This window comes from Hippopotamus amphibius, chromosome 8 (genome assembly GCF_030028045.1).
Source record: "Hippopotamus amphibius kiboko isolate mHipAmp2 chromosome 8, mHipAmp2.hap2, whole genome shotgun sequence".
NCBI classification, from domain to species: Eukaryota; Metazoa; Chordata; class Mammalia; order Artiodactyla; family Hippopotamidae; genus Hippopotamus; species Hippopotamus amphibius.
In genome coordinates, this window is record NC_080193.1 from 58543639 (window position 1) to 58562126 (window position 18488).

The 18488-nt window shown below is 32.1% G+C and overlaps 1 protein-coding gene across 1 annotated transcript in view; it reads right to left on the reverse strand.

Annotated features, from left to right (window-relative positions):
• LRP1B (LDL receptor related protein 1B) overlaps positions 1 to 18488 on the reverse strand; it is a 1778947-nt gene that overhangs the window by 601806 nt on the left and 1158653 nt on the right. Inside the window, exon 23 of the mRNA XM_057745031.1 lies at positions 14891 to 15136. Coding sequence (XP_057601014.1) covers positions 14891 to 15136 — 246 coding nt within the window. The remainder of the gene's footprint in view (positions 1 to 14890; positions 15137 to 18488) is intronic.

Below are 18488 nucleotides of genomic sequence, written 5' to 3' on the forward strand. Positions count from 1 at the left end.
TCATCTACTTGACCTTCAGCTGATCACAGAGTATAAGTAAGCCTGGCCACACCCATAAGAACTGCCCAGAAATCCTGAGAATATAAGAGCAAAAATTATGTTTATTGTTGTGATCACTTAGGTATGATGGTAATTTATTGCACAGTATTGTGGTGTTTATTGCAAGACATCACTGTGATAATTGCTGACTGATACAAGATACCAAACATGTATAAAATAACTAGTTCCAAAGAGCTCCCAATACAATAAATAGTCATAAAATTTAAAATCCAAAATTTCACATTCTTAAAGCAAAAAATAAAAGGTTGTGTGTGATGAACAGTGGTTTAAAAGAAATAATAGCTAGCTATAATTTTCAATCAGTAATCCTTGTTTGATTAGCTGCTTTGGCTATGAAAAAACTGTTGGCTTAGAAACACTGTTTATCTTATCAAGAATTAACTGTCTTTACCTATAAAATGAGTTTAACAAGAATCACCTTTCAATCTAACTTAAACTGTTGCTATCAGAATTCAATTAGATGATGTATGCAAATTTGTCTTATAAGCTGAAAATCATCACAGTAAATACAAATGTAGAGGTAACTGTGATGTAGTCAAAGAGTAAAGACTTGAAGTCAGAAACAGTGGGTTTAAGGCAGAGCTCTGCTATCAACTAGCTGTATAAGTTTGAAAAATTTACTTAAACTCTCTGATCCTCTATTCTTTTGTAATTTATAAAGTGTATAACATACTGAGTTATCAGGATAATTGACAATTAAAAGTGTGAATACTTAATAATATCTTAATAAATGTTTAATAATTATTGTGACTATTAAGTTCCAGAGATCACTCAACGGAATAAGCAAAAGAGATATTGGGTAAGAGAAAAGACTGGATGATGACACACCAAAAATAGTCAGATATTTCTCAGCACGTGCTGAAACTAGGGACATTATAGCTCTGAAGAGCTGCCCCTTCCTCTGGCTGATAGTTTGCCCTTAGTTAAGCAGTACGTTACTGGTGCAGCAGCTACTTGCTAGAGAAATTTATATTGAATAATACTAAAGAATATAGTTTTTAAATCACAGAATGGCTGCTTCTTCAAAAGTATCTACTTTTTTTTTTACATACATAAATATACGTGTATAATCTAATCATAAACTAAAATCTAGCATTAGGTCTAAAGGGGAATCTCTGAAAGCATCCCACTAAAGTGAGGTAAAAGATCAGGATGTACACTAATGTTTCATCTTTTTCTGAAAGTTTTAATTGATGTAGATAAGTGAAAACAATAAGTAAAAAGTGGAAAGGAGGAACTAAAATTATTATTTATGGGTTAAAAATGTGTATACTTGGAAAATCTAGGATAATCAACTGACAGCACTACAACAGAATAGAAAGAAAATTCAATAATATGGTTAGGTACAAAAGTTTAGACAAAAATCACTAGGCTTCCTACAAACAACAGCCACTAAGAAGACAAAATGAAAAATAACAAATGCACATTAGCAAAAATGAAAAACAACAGTAAAAGAAGACAAGGAACTTGGGAATAGAAATATTAAGAAATATACAGAGTATATGAAGAAGTTTAACGACTTCAAAAAAGGAAAAGGCATTTAGTGTTATTAGATAGAAACAAACAATGCCTCAAAGATTTTGCTTCTGCATGAATTAATTTATAAATTTACTGTGATGCAACAAAATTACAAATGCCATTCTTTAAAATTATACCAGATAATTCTTAAGCTTGCATTAAAAATTGGGACTCAACAGGAAATTGCATCTTGTTAATTCAGAGGAAATGTATAATAGTGATTAAGTCCAACAAATATTAAAATATGTTCTTATTTAAATAAAAAATACTTTGGTACCAACCCATAACAGACTATAGGGCTAAGAAATATGATCATTCTGGAGGGCCAGGAAAAAAATTAATTTGGAAAATATCCTGACTTAAAACAAAAAATTTCCAGATGGACTAAAATTTTTGAAATAAAAAATAAAACTATGGAAATTTTCAAAGTAAATATGGAAGAATTCTTTTTAGTAAGCTAGAAGGAAGAAAGCCTTTCTGAGTTTGATACAAATCACAGAAGACCTAAAGAAAAGAATGATGTTTAATTTATACTGAAGAAATTGTAGGAGAAAAAAATTTTTTTAAAAAGTCAAAAGACAAACAGCAAACTGGGTAAAATATCTGCAATGTAATAAAGGACTAAATTATTTAATACATATGAGCTCCTACAAATTGACGAGAAAAAATACATGAATAACAGCACAAAGGGTATTAAAAAGAAAATTCATAGAAAGGAAAATATAAACAACTGAAATTTTAAAAAGTATTCAATTTCTGTCATAAAATGATAGATTTTAAAACTATGAAAATATTTGATAAGACACTGCATTAATTAAAGTGTAGACAAAGGGCACTCTGATATATTGATAATGGAAGTATAACCCCACTGTACAATATTCCATCAAAAGTTTAAATATATATACATCATTTGATCAGGTTAGGTCCATTTGTAAAGATAGAGTTGTACATATGAAAATCTGCAGATGAGGATGGAAATCCTTTGCAATATTATTTATGGTAGCAAAAGATTAAGCAACATAAGTATTCATTAAGAGACAGCTGAATAAATAATGTATGACAGTCGCAGAGTGCAATATTATAAGGCCACATAAATGAATGTGATTAATATGAATGTATTGATATGGACTAATTTCCAATATTTTGTAGGTTGAAAATAGCAAGATGTGAACCATGTGCATGATAAGCTACCATTTAAGTTGAAAAACAAAAGATTTTTCTACACCTATGTGAAGGTAAATCACAAAATACCATCTTGAAAGATTAATGAAGAAATGTTATTATTTCTGCCATGGGAACTGGTGATGAGTTTAGGAGTGGAAAGAAAACTAATTTTCACTTTATTCTGCATAGATTCATTTTTTTTTTTAGCATTTGCATATATTTCCTATTAAAATTAATTATTTTATGAATAAAATTTTAAACTAGTAATAGAAGGAATTATATCAGCTTCTAAGAAATAATCATAAATAAAACAAAAATTGTTTGTGCATAACATATATGCTGAGGAAAGTAATTCAGGATGACAAATACTGTAAAACATGCTTTCCCCTTCAGGAAACTCATATTTAAGAGATCATTTACTGTTCTTACTTTCATGCTCTATCTATGAAAGTATATTCTCTTGGACCCCAAATTACTGACTTGTCTGTTACAACTGAGTGAAAAGAAATTTTGCAATGGAAGACCTGGATTCTACTCTTGCCTCTGCTAACAATAAGAGGCCACTAAAACTGAATAAGTCTTGCTGTCTTGATTTTTTAAATAAATAATTAGCATTTGCTCTAAAATTTTAATCGTGAACAGTCATAAAATATTAATTGCCTTATTAATAAAGTAATATTAATATTAGCCAAAATAGAATTCAAAACAAACAGCTTTCATAGAAATAAAAAGGCTCACCATTATATGATAATATGAACGATTAGACAGATACAAGTCTTAAAATAGTATATGCCCTATAATAGTTAAAATATATATAAAGCAAAGCTTGACATAATTAAATGGAGATATTGATAAGTCCATAATTATACTGTGTGATTTTCAACCATAACCCATTCAAACTGATAGAAAAAATTATAACAAATATAATTAGAGCAACAAAATAAACATAAAACTCAACACACAGGAAATATATAGAAATTGATGCCATTGAAATAGAAGGTGTATTCTCTCTAAGCACACATGAAACGTTTAACAAAATGATCATGTTCTAATCCACAAAGTAAGTCTCAAGAGATAGTAAAGAATCAATCTAATAATGAACACATGCTCTGAGCATAATGAAATTAAATTAAAAATCAATAATAAAGACTGCTAAGCTCCTCATATGCTTTAAGCTACAAATAATTACTAAACAATTTCTTGACTAACAGGATCTCAGATAGGGAATTCAGAAATAGAGATGTTATGGCATCAAATGTGTAGATTAAAATAAAAAGCATAAGCCAATTAAAAATTAATGAGTTAGAGAATAATTCCTAAGTGGTGGAGTAGGACTTCCAAAAATCTTCTTCTCCATAAAAAACAATGAAAATACTAGAAAAATGGTCAAAATTATCTTTTTCTAAACTCTAGAAATTAACCAAGTTCCAGTAACAATCCAATGAGTGTTTACTAAGAAAAAAGGCTGAATATCAGGAAGAGCAGCAAACCTTGTGGCATTTTAACATGCACCAATCCCAATTACTCAGCCATTCAAAAGAATGAAATATTGCCATTTGCAGCAAGGTAGATGGACCTGGAGATTATCACACTAAGTGAAGTAAGTCAGAGAAAGATATACATCATATAACATCATTTATATGTGGAATCTAAAAAAAAAATGATACAAATGAACTTATTACAAAACAGAAACAGACTCACAGACTTAGAGAACAATCTCATGGTTACCAGAGGGTAAGGGGGTGGGGTTGATCAGGAGGTTGGGATTGACATGTACACACTGCTATATTTAAAATAGATAACCAACAAGGACCTACTGCATAGCACCGGGAACTCTACTCACTATTCTCTAATAACCCAAATGGGAAAAGAACTTGGAAAAAGAATAGAGATATGTAAATGTATAACTGAATCACTGTTTTACACCTGAAACTAACACAATATTGTTAATCAACTACACTCCAGTATAAAATAAAAATTAAAAAATTAATTAAAAAAACATGCACCAATCTCATCTCCCTTTCCCCAGCTTTCTGGCAGCCTTGAACACAAACAGCCCAGAAACCACCAAAGGGGGCAGATGGGTTTGGAGTTCCCCCAAAAGCCCAATCTCCAGGGGATTGTTCAATGGTGAAAGAAGAGTCTTTTCAAGAAATCGTGTTGGATTTCCACATTCAAAAGAAAGAAGATGAAACCTCGCATCATATATAAAAATTTACTCAAATGTACCATAGACCTAAATGTAAGAGCTAAAACTGTACAACTATTAGAATACGTGGGACTATATCTTAATGACCTTAGATTAGGCAATGGTTTCTCCACTATGATGATAAAGTACATGCAACAACAATAACAACAAAAAAAAGTAAACTTCATCCAAAAAAAAGAAAAAGAAAAACTTTTGTGCTTCAAAGGACAACATCAAGAAAGTGAAAAGACAACCTACAAAATGGGAGAAACTATTTCCAAAGCACATATCTGATTAGGGACTTGTATCTAGAATATGTAAAGAACAATTATGACTCAAAAATAAAAACATAAATAACTCAGTTTAAAACTGGGCAAAGGTTTTGAATAGGCCTTTTGCCCAGGATAATACACAAATGATCAATAAGCACAAGAAAACATGCTCAACATTATTAGTCATAAGTGAAACAAAAATCAAGCACAACGAGATATCACTTTGCAACCACTAGGATGACTGTAATAAAAGAAGACGGACAATAAAAACTGACGGCAAGATTGTGCAGAAACTGAAGCCCTTGTACGCTGCTGGTGGGATTTTAAACTGATGCAGCCATTTTGAAAAACAGTTTGGCAGTTCCTCAAAATATTAAATGTTGAGTTACCATAGGACCCAGCAATTCCTCCCCTAGTTTTCACCGAAGAGAAATGAAATGCATTTCCACAAAAAAACTTGTACATAAATATTCACAGCACAATTATTAATAATAAGGAAAAAATGGAAACAGTCCAAATGTCCATCAACTGGTAAATGGATAAACAAAATGTGGTATATCCATACAAGAGGTTTTTATTCTCAATAAAAATAAAGTACTGATGTATGCTAAAACACGGATGAACCTTGAAAACATTATGACAAGTGAAATAAGTCAGTCAGAAAAGACCATATACTCTACGTTTCCATTTTTATGAAATGTCCAAAACAGGCAAATCTACAGAGACAGAAAATAAATTACTGGTTGCCAGGCCTGGGGTAGAAGTTGATGGGGAGTGATTTTTAATGCCTGTGGGCTTTGCTGAGAGGGTGATTAAAATATTCTAATATTATATAGTGGTAATGGTTGTTTTACTACCTAAATACACTCTAAACCACTGAATTGTGTATCTCTATCTGTTACAAGAAAAAAGAAATATGGTAACAAGTGTGGAAATTTATAAAGAGTAAAAAACTGTACATATACTATTTTTAGTTCACTGTTAACTAAAAATCACATATTGTTTACCTCATTCAGATTAACCTGTATAACTATCCTCAGCTCTGAAACTTTTCCCATCTATATAAGGAAAGACAACATAGCATTCTGACAACTTAATTTTTTCCTTTTCTGTGTATTTGTGCTTGTGGAATAGAGAATTCATCCATTAAAAATTAATAAAATATTTAAATTCAAGAATTCAGAAAACATAAAAAGAATTAAAGGAATTAGAAATAATATACTAAATATAACTATAAAAATGGATAAAATAGAGAAAAATAGATTATCAAAAAAACCCAAAGTCATTTGTTTGAAAGACTAATGAAGTATAGATAAACCTCTGGCCGGACCAATACATACACGGATAGATATACATATACAATATATGTACAAATGAACAACAGAAGGAATATAATTTCAACAGTGGGAAATAATTATGAATATATAAAATAAAAATAATAGAGTGAGATATACATTTTAATAACATATTTGAAAATAGGTAAAATAAGCCTTTTTCTAGAGAAATTTCTAGAGAAATGTTACCAAAATTGACTTAAAAAGCAATATAAATCAATAATAATCATAAACACCAATTTAGCAGTAAAATTATGCCCTCTAATCTAACAAAATGAAAAAAAAAAAGAAAAGAAAAAAAAGACGAGGTTCAGGGTGATTTAGAAAAGTGCTTCTCAAGGGTATGTGCACAGACTAGTGCCAATATACAAACTGTTTGTTACTAGTCCATAAAGAGAAATGCAGACATTGAGAGAACTGAGAAAATTTTGTAGTAATTAAAAGAGCAAGACCTTGCCAATTATATTAGGCAACTGTTTAGAAGTTTGAACATTATTACAGTGGCAAACACTTATAGAGTGCTTCTTACATAGTAAAATTATTCTTACATTTTTATAAATCCCAATTTATGTAATCTTTGCAAAGTCCTATGAAGAAGGTGATATTACCATTCCCATTTTGCACAAGATAAAACGGAGAAATTAAGTAACTAACATGTCAGAGTCACACGTGGATTTGACCCATTATTCTGTCTAGTGTTGACTATGATTTGGAGACTCAGGACCTCTCTTAAGCTGCTGATGGTAGTGTATATTTGTACCACCATTTTGGAGACATATTTGGCAATAATAAAGATGAATGTATGCAACTGAAGACACACATACACTTGAACATGTGGTTCAATTTGTGCACACTTCCACAAGAAAATATCACAAGGGCATTCACTACCATATAGTTTGATGTAGCAAAACATTGGAAACAACTTCAATGACTGTAAGTAAGACAGTTCTGACAAAACTATGTTTTATACAGCTATACAGCAGTTAAGAAGAATAAACAGAGCTATATAAAAACTATAGATAAATCTTAAAATCATATTTGTGTGTTAAAAAAACTAGATCCAGGGGGGTATATAACACTTACAAATCTGTAAATTTACAAACTCAAGTGTTATAATATGTGTGGCTTATGAACACAAAGTATGATAGAAAAGACATACCAATTTTGCAAAAGTAGCTATCTCTAAGGATTGAGGAATGGATACACAGAGGGCTTCAAAGTTATCTAATGTTTCATTACTTTTAGAAAATGATTTGTATCGTGAATAACAAATTTTCAATACTTTACAAATATTGGCTGTGAATACACTATTCTCCATTGGCTTCAAATATGTTTGAAAAACTTCATGATAAAATGACCAATGATTAAAAACATACCTTCTTTTCTCTGAACAATGACTATTATACCGACTATTAAAACTGCTCAAAGGTTTTTCAAGTTATTGTATTTATTTTAGTCATTTTGCATTGAGAATATAGTTGTTTGATGGGAATTTACTTGATTATACTTGACTACAATAAATCAAGTTACAAAAATTTTTTTAAAAGTATAAATATTAAGACTCTATCATATTTGAACTCTGAATCTCGATAACTTCTCCAAGTTCCTCTACTTTTAAGATTTCCTTTGGTTTATTGTTATTATTTCCTCTTTGAAAGAATAATAAAAGGTGAAATGAATAATCCAATATGTCATTTTATATACTAGTGGGAAATTATAAAGACTGGTTTTTAAAATTCCAGGTCTCACAATGTTGTTTTATTTGGTGAAAACAAAAAAACAAACAGAATCTCTGCTTAAAACATTTAGAGATAAAACACAATGAACTACTGGTGTTTCAATTTTGATGTAGATATATAAACTTCTTTTTAGGCAAACCCAATTTGGAATGAATATCAACAAAATGTGAAGTAGTCATCATTTTTACAGTCTTCTAACAATTTTTTCAGTATATAGTCTCTGTCTCATAAATGACTGAATTTAGCAGCTCAGATCAGCACATCACAATCTTAATATAGAATGGGCTTGAAATTTTTCTACTTTAGCATGAGATGGTATATACGCCAAAAAAAGGTTATAATTTATATTTTTATAGTAATAAATTTCATGTTTATAAATGTAGCACATCACAAGTAGCTTTTAACAAATACTCAAAAGACTGTAGTCTTCTATCTGTAATTCTCTTTGATTTTGTTTTAGTCTCACTACAGGTTTGCACAATGATTTTTACAAAATAGAATATGAAAGCAGTATACGACTTGTCTCAGAACAAGAGTCTCTCTATAGTCCTCTCAGGGTAAATTGTGATTATAACTTTACAACTAGCAATTCTGTACGAATAGCTCCTGATTCTTTATCATACATATAATATCATCAAACAAAAAATGATATTATAGTTACAGTGTTTCCACTCCTGCTATTTTAGTATTTTTATTGTCTTCTCTGTTCTCATACTTAACAATTTATTTGGATTTCTCTGTCCCCATCATCAGACACATTTCTTTTACACAGTAGAAACCTATGAAGTAGTAAACGGTCCATTGTTTCTGTGGATCAATGTGTATTATTACTTCCCTTTCTCCATTCCTTCAGCTATAGCTGTATTGGGAATGAATGACAGTCAAATATTACTTAAGTGTAATATACATGGAGGCAGAGGACATAGACTCTATAGAAGGAATGGTGGGATAGACTTTTAAATATTACTCAAACCTATGAATTTATAAGATTGTCACCAGCTGTCCATCAATTTTTATTGAGAGCTGAATTTTTTGTTTCTCCCCTCTTAAGTATGTCCCTGAAAATTTCTTTTTTAAAATTTATTTTGAGTTATAATTGACAGATAACATTGTATATATTTAAGATGTATAATGTGTTGATTTGACCCATATATTGCAAACTGATTACCTCTGCAGGGTAGCTAACATCTCTATCCCTTCACATAATTATTTTCTCTTTTTTGTGGTGTGAACAATTAAGATCTAGTTTCCTAGCAACTTTGATATTTTTAATACAAATATAATACATTATTGTCATCTGTAATCACTATGGTGTGCATTATATCTCCAAGACTTACTCATCTACTAGTTGCAAGTTTTTACCCTTGAACACTGTCCTCCCAGTTCCCCACCACCCCTGCCAAGCCCCCTGTCTCTGGTAACGATTATTCTACTCTGTTTTTATGAGTTCAGCTTTTTTAAGATTCCATGTAAAAGTGATATCATACAATATTTGACTTTCTCTGTCTGACTTAACTTACTCACATGCCTGAAAATTTCTAAGTATTTATTCTCGATAGCTCTGATATTTCAGGTTTTAAAAAAACTCACTTATTGTTTCCATTAATAAGTAGTAAGAATCTGCATTTGGCATGTGTGTCTGTGTGTGTGTGTGAGTGTGTGTGTGTGTGTGTGTGTGAAAGACAGTGACAGAACAAGAAAGAGAGCAAGTTCACTGGGGTAAGGGATTGAGCAAAAAATATTTGCATTTCTATGATACAGCCCCAGGGCCTTTTGCTAGATGGCATTTAATAAATATTTGTGATTACGTGAGCAAATGAATGATTAATTATAAGAATCAATGAAAAGATAGCCCAGAAGACATTGACTATGGAGGTGATAAAAATGATTACCAGAGGAAGAAAAGGAAGAAAACAAATGAAGCAAAGAAAGAAGTGAATGAGAAAGGAGAAAGAGAAATTGTTTAACAAAGGTCAAAGTGAATGAAATTAATAGTTGGATGACTGAATGGAGAAGACACTTGAAATGTCTAAAGTTTAGAAAAGATAGCTAATTCCTACAAATCAATAAGGGGAGGCAATAATCTTAACAGGAAAATGGCCAAAATAAATGAAGTGATGCAAAAGGCTAACAAGCATATAGGGAGATGCCCAAACTCATAAATAATATGAAAAATTCAAACTAAAATAATGAAAATATCACTTTACTCCTATATATTGGGGGAAAAAACTAGAAAGTTTGATAATTTTGAGAGCTGGCAAGGATGTAGGAACTTTGGACACGTGCTGTCAGAGCATGTGTAGTCTGTTCAATCACTCTGAAGAGTGGTTCTACTTACTGGTTCTACTTACTCACAGGAAGTATAAGCACGTAAGTCATAAGTCAGGACTAAATAAGTCAGCTAATTTAGTCCTGAAATTTTTTTCATGCAGATTTATAAGAATATAGATAAATGTATGTCTATGGCAGCAGTACTGGTGTAAAGGTTGGGGATGACTCAAGTGTACTTATATGGTATAGTGAATAAACAAAAATTGGTGGGTACCTGTCACAGGATACTACACAGTGCTTAGAAGCAGCATATCAGTTGCACACAAAGCACAGGTGGTAAAAACATAGTAAAAACTTATTAGTATTTTAAGTAATAAAGGAAACTTTTACATTCAATAAGCATTTGCTACATGCTTTCTATATATTTTAAAAGTATAAAAGAATTTGATTCAATCCCAGGTTTTAAAAATGTTTAGGTATAAGTGACAGAAATAGGGTCATAAAATAGACTATTCAAAGGCATCATGGGACTCTGAGGGTACACAGCACATAGAGATGGCCTGGATCTTTGGAATGGCTTGTAAAAGCTCTTGCTTCGGAGTCAGGGGGAATGAAGTCCAAAAGCTCCTCTCTAACATCTCTTTACCACAAGGCTCTTGGGAAATGAAGTAGCCTTCTGTGTCTCAGTTTCCATAGGTATACAATCAAAGTATTAATAATATCTAATTGGTTTCATGTGAATTATAAATAAATTACCTATGACATTTTAGATGCTTGATAAATGGTAGCTATTAATAATATAATTAACTTTAAGAAATGAGTCACATGGAGTTTGGGATTAATATATACTCATTACTATATATAAAACAGATAACCAACAAGGACCTATTGTATAGCACAGAGAACTATACTCAATATTTTGCAAAAACCTATAAGGGACAAGAATCTGAAAAGCAATATATATATTTATGTAAATATATACATATATATAGAGAGAGAACTGAATCACTTTGTTGTACACACTAACCTAATACAACATTGTAAGTTAACTATACTTCAATAAAATATAAATAAGAATAAACATAAAAGGCAAAAAAAAAAGAAAGAAAAAAATAAATGATTAGTAGAGGTGGGAGTTTTGAGTCGAGTATAGGATTCAGATTTCCAGAGAGAATGTAAAAGATATTGTCGTACTGAAAGGTCGTAGATGACAGTGAGCAGTGCAGATGAAGGAGATGGTAAAATGAAGTCACATATATGAAAGTGCTTTACTTTCTTGGCCATCATGCATTTACTATCATTACTAATGATGAACCAGAAATAACGTGTGTGGAGTGGAAACCCACAGTGCAAGACAATGAAACATCAGGTTGGAGAGATTAAACAAACAAAAATGAAGAAAGCCCTGAAAGGCAGGCTGAAGGATATGAGGTTCTTTTCGTAAATAATAAAGAATTACTTTAAAATCATGGATGGAGACCGATGGGTAAAATTCTCACTTTATTAAGATAAATAAAGGAATGGATGGCCAGCTTCTAATCCCCCGAGAACTTCATTGCCCTGATCTCTTCACCTTTATCTTCCATTATTCTCCAAGGTAGCCCATCTGCTTCTCACCACTTTATTCTTTACTACATCTGAGCTCTTATCATTAACTTTCATCTTCCAGATGTAGATTACCCTCTCCTTTTTCAATATAAATACTATATTCCTTGAACTTTTTGATATTCTACTTTTTACAAACTTTAGAAACAAGATGATAAAAAAAAATAGATCAGAGTGAAAATGGCCACCATCGTTACAACATGCGTAACTCCTGACCTGTGCTGTGGTCCAGATACTTTTTTGTAGAATTAAAGTTTGGGTGCAATAAAAGAATGTTGTGTAAAGAAATAAAAAATGAATTAAATGGAGCTCCATATCAAGTATAATCCAAGAAAAAATATAAAATAAAGTAAATGGAGCTCCAAAAATAATAAAAAAAAAGTTTGGGTGATGCACACAGTGTACTAATAGATGATCATTATGTTTATGCATTTATGTATTTATATCCACGATCTCTTTCTTGAAAAAGATATACATTTTAAAATAAATATAATTTTAAAAATCTTTTAAAAAATGAGACATTAAGAACAGAGAAATATATTGGTGAGTAAATCTAACCTAATTCAGGCTAAGAGAAAATAAGAGGGATGCTGCAATATTCTTTCCAGTGTTACTAGAAATATGCTGCAAATTTGTAGGTAGGCTACCTACCAAACAGCAAAGAAACCAGAGCTAGGAAAGAAATGCAGTCAGTAGAAGTATTCTGGGTTTTCATAAGTAAAAAGAAAGTACTTCAGAGAAAGGTGATTAATAAGTTATGTATTAAAGAGGGAACATATAAGGAAATGAAAAAGTATCCAGGTACGCAAGAGAAGTGAGATTTGCAGCAATGTTAAATAAAAAATAAAGATCTTAAATATAGTATTTTGAAAATCATTATAGTTAACTAATAAGATGTTGAAAGTGAACTTAGAGAAAATAGAGCGAGTTCAGCAATTCAGCCAAAGACAGATTGTAAAGAATTTCAGAAGGAATGACTAGAGAGAAATAAGAAAATATGAGACAACTATATAGGTAAATTGAGGAGGAAAAAAATGGGTGAGTCATGCTTCTAATTTGAGGCATGAAGAGTACTATTATTTTTTATATTTAAAATGTCAAGAAGAATAAGCACAGATATTGCATTCAATAGAGAGAACACATTTTAAAAAGAAGCACTCAGCTTAAGAATGATGGAAAAAAGGAACAAAAGAAGAGCAAAAAAACAGAAATTTTACTTTTAAAGTCCAATAGTTAATAGTAATTAATTTTTACTGAACTATGAATCTGCTGTTTTTCAAAAAGAAATGATGTGAATAAAACACAAAACATATTCTTTTTTTATATATGAAAATTGATTTAAGTCAAAAATAAATTTTTAATACCTAATGAAACCTCTATTATCTGTAGCAGTATCAATGCTGACAATGGTATTTGGTACACTATATGCTGGGGAAGGGATAAATTACCAGCAGGTTAAAGTCTCCATATAGGACAAGCTCTGTATTAATTTTAAAAGGTAAAATATATTTTTGCTTCTCTTTTAAACTATAAACAAAGCTGGGTTTGAAATACAGTAATCTTAACAGTGAGAAATGATATGGTACTATTAGAGTTTCCTTCTGACCTGAGAGTGGAAGGGGTCAATTTCATTAGAAGAATTATCTTTGTACCTGGTAACATATTCAAACGTTCAATTCTGCTAATATTCAACTTGAGCTGTTATTGATTTCATAGAATACAAAGCCACTATAATAAGTCAATCATCTTATTACCTGTATCCAAAAACCAGACATGGAGCCAATTCTCCTGTAATACGTGATTATAAATATATGAGGTCAAGTTTGATAAAAAGCAAAACAAAACAAAAAAACAAAGTTTGATGTATCATTTCCAATTGAAAGATATGTTAACCTTCAGTGAGAAATTAAAGAAAATAAAGGTGTAAAATTTTCCCTAACAAACTTTATGGACCCCTTCAATTCTATCTATGGACCTGTAAGTGTCCCATGACTCAAATTAAGAATCTGGAGAAGACCATGGGAAGCCACCGTTCATTAAGTACATGATGGGTGTGGGCCACAGTAAGAAGTGCTTCATGTTATTCTTGCAACGTGTTGTTGTAATGGACACTGATATTTGAAAGATGAGAAAACAAAGGCTCAAGGAGTTTTAGGTAACCTGCACACTGCCACATACATAATGAATGTCATTTACAGGATTAGAGTTCAAATTTCCGATTCCATAGCCTTTGTTTGTTTTTCCTACTTTGGAATATGACCTAGAGAATCAGCAGAATGTCTTAAATGGGCAATCAGAAGACAAACACAGCCAGAGCAAGGAGTTGTTTTCAAGAGTAGTAGAGATACAGTTGGAATGTGGAACAGAGCAGTGTTTGTAGGGTTCCAAAAACCATTCAAAGAGAAATAAAAGTAAATGCTTTGAAGCATACAAAAGCAAGCACCTAGAAAAGAAGATGACAAAAGCAGTTATTTAACGAAAAGATAATCAGATAGATTGTAATGGTAAAGGATTATTGTAATATTTTCTGTCTAAAATATTTTGGAGTAGGTCTAATATGACACATTATACTTAAATGCCTTTTCTAAAATTAGTTGTATCCATTATTATAGATTTTTTTCTCAATATCCATTCTTAAATATAGCAAGATACACAATGTGTGCACACACACATGGACACACACAGACACATACACACCACTTGTTATTCTTAAATACAGCAAAACACACATCTACATACCGACACTTGTACAACTTTCACCGTCCACATCCAGCTTCCAGCCTTCATAACATGAGCACTTGACTGTGTGCTTGTGCTGCTCACACACTTGACTGCACTTCAGATGACTGCTACAATAATCTACAATTTCACATGTTTTATTGTCTCTGCTGAGTTGAAGTCCTTCAGGGCAGGAACAGACAATTCCTCTTCCAGGAACAACAGAACAGTGGTTGCTACAGCCTCCGTTGTTCAGCGAACATTCATCTATAAAAGGAGAGGAACAGATTATAGGGCCTCATCAATTGTTTTGCTCAATTAAATACTAATTGAACTCAATTCTCTAAGGCTAGAATTAGAGCAAGGATATTATAAATGAGTGGAGAAAGCTCTCTTTAGATTTTTGTCCCAGAAGTGGGGTAGGAATAATGAAAGAATTCATCCAATGATCAAATAGAATTCTATGTGACAAAAATTGGGAATGGAAGATTTTCATTTCTATAAATCTTTGGAGTACACTTTATTTTACCCCATAGAAGTAAAGTGAGTTCAATGTGTTTCTATTATTACTGGAAAGATTATGCTCAGCCTTTTAGCAGTTATACAAAATCAGTGTCTGAGGGCTTCTCAGTGGGATACACATATACTGATGATGTGAAAATCTGACTTATTTCAGTGTTTATAAACAAGCATACACACATATATATGTATTTATTATATCTATATATCTTTTTCTACATCTAGAGTCTGATGCAGAATGATAATCCAGAATGAATTAGTTTGTCCTTTTCTGGCTACAGATATTTATTTTCAAGTTAGGTAAATTATATGTTGTACCTTACATACTGATTATTATTATTAATTAAATGAGACCATGGAGATATAATAAGTAATACACAAAATTACTTGACTTTGGATTTTGACTGAAATAATGAGCAATTAGTATTGACTATATAGATGATATGATTGCTTTATAAAGAAAGAGTACTTTTCTTTCAGGGCACTTATAATTTATAATTACACATGAGATATATTTATTTATCATTGTACTTCATCACAAGATTGTAGGATCCATGAGGGTATACAAAATATCTGTTCTGTTTACCATGTATATCCCACAGTTTTAGCATAGTGCCTAGCATAGAGTAAGCAGTTAAAAATATTTGTTGAATAAAAAAATTTAACAAAATCACCCAAAAGCACACAACCAGCCCCAAACAGAGCTAGTACCTGTCCAACTGGGAAATTTCAAGTAGTCATATTTATGCCCTTGACAAAAATAGCAAATAACTTTTCACAACCACAATATTACCGATTACTACATACTATTAGGTGCATAGTTATAAGACAAAAGAAGCTTTGTCTTTCTTTCCTTTAAAAATATATTTGAATAGTTTTCAAATCCTGTTCAATTAGGTGTGTTTTGAGACATGCTGAAAAGGAATGTTGTTCAATGACTGGTGAATTTCAATAATATTTACTCATATATCTCTAGTATTTCCTGCTCTCTATAGAAATTCATCCAGCTCAGAAAACTGGGCTGAAATCTAGGCTACAAAAATATTCTCTACAAATTTTAAACTTCTATATGGGTCAACTATTCTTCACATTATTTGTCACCATTAAAGAAGTTACAGCAATAAGAAAAGAAAAATGATTACATTAACTGTTTTCTCTAAGAATTCAATTCAAGTTTGGTATTATTTTAGAAGGAAAAAAAAGATTCATTTCTTGGTTCCTCCAAATATGTTTGTTCATCTATAATCATAATCATTATAAAACAGCAGTCATTTCAAAGTCTTTGCCCCATTTTAGTTCAACTGACATTCTTTTTCAAGAGAATTACTGTAAAGAAATGTCATCATACACAGCAGGAGAAAAAAATTCTTTTTACAATGCTTTTAGCTTATTTCAGGTATGACTGTTCTCTCAGTATTCAAATGTCTCTATCTGACAGTACCTGTGAAATTAAGGCATAGATTTTAAGATAAACTAAATTCACCTTGAAATCTACAACTTAATATATAAATTTAATGGTAATATTTTATGGCTAGTCCCTTGTCAATTTTCTTTTAACCCTAAACCTATCATTAAATTCTGCAGCTTCTTTTCAAATTTTTTGTTACCTGATAAAGACTCTCTCATTGACCAAACTCTAGTTAAGCTCCTCTGAGCCCTCCTTTGTTTTTTTCTTTAAAGCTGTTTATTGGAATATAATTGTTTTACACTCTTGTGCCAGTTTTTGAGGTACACCAAAGTGAATCAGCTGTATTTATACATATATCCCCATATCCCCTCCCTCCTGCGACTCCCTCCCACCCTCCCTATCCTGGCCCTCTAAGGCATCACCCATCATTGAGTTTATCTCCCTATGTTATGCAGCAACTTCCCATGAGCTATCTATTTTACATTTGGTAGTGTATACATGTCAACGGTACTCTCTCATTTCGTCCCAGCTTCCCCTCCCCCCACCCCGTGTCCTCAAGTCCGTTCTCTTCATCTGCATCTTTATTCTTGCCCTGTCACTGGGTTCATCAGTACCATTTTTTAGATTCCATATATATGAGTTAGCATACAGTATTTGTTTTTTTTTTTTCTGGCTTACTTCACTCTGTATCACAGACTCTAGGTCTATCCACCTCACTACAAATAACTAATTGTTAGAGAAATGTAAGTCAAAGCCACAATGAGGTATCACCTCACACCAGTCAGAATGGCCATGATCACAAAATCTAGAAACAATAAATACTGCAGAAGGTGTGGAGAAAGGGAACCCTCCTGCACTGTTGGTGGGAATGTAAGTTGGTACAGCCACTATGGAAAACAGTTTGGAGGTTCCTTAAAAAACTAAAAATGGAACTACCATATGACCCAGCAATTCCACTCCTGGGCATGTATCCAGAGAAAACCATCACCCAAAAAGAAACATGTACCATAATGTTCACTGCAGCACTATTTACAATAGCCAGGACATGGAAGCAACCTAAATGCCCATCAACAGATGAATGGGTAAAGAAGATGTGGCACATATATACAATGGAATATTACCCAGCCTCCTTTTAACTAGTCCTCAGTCTTGGCCAATAAAAACCGCACAAACAATTTCATTGTCTAATCCTCTCCCCAACCCCCTCCTCCAAACACAGTAAGACCTGGATAAACACTAGCACAGTTTCTACCATCTCATGGCAGCATCCCTAGAATGACTTCAGCTCTCCTTAAAGTGCCTGACTGAGAAAGCTCCATGACTCCATGATGCTGCCAGGAGAATTTACTACTGTTCCAGCCAAAACCTGATGACAGGCAGAAAGGTCCCTGAACCCCATCTTAGAGCAGTTACTTTAGAAAGCTTGCAGTATAAATCTTTTCTCTGTACCTTTGAAATGTTAATCATCTACCACCCAGAATAGTTCCCACCAACCCCAGGACCTGAGAGCCATCTTTCTGAAATGCAAACATTCAAGGAGATAACTCTCTCACCCTTAATCCCACCCTTATTCCCAACTCTGTGGGTGCCTTAGTCTGCCTCCAGTCATAAAAGGTATGAGAAGTTTGTCTCTTCTCTGGGATGAGCACCAGTTAATAAGCCCAGATGGCTTAGTCACATGGGCCACCCCCC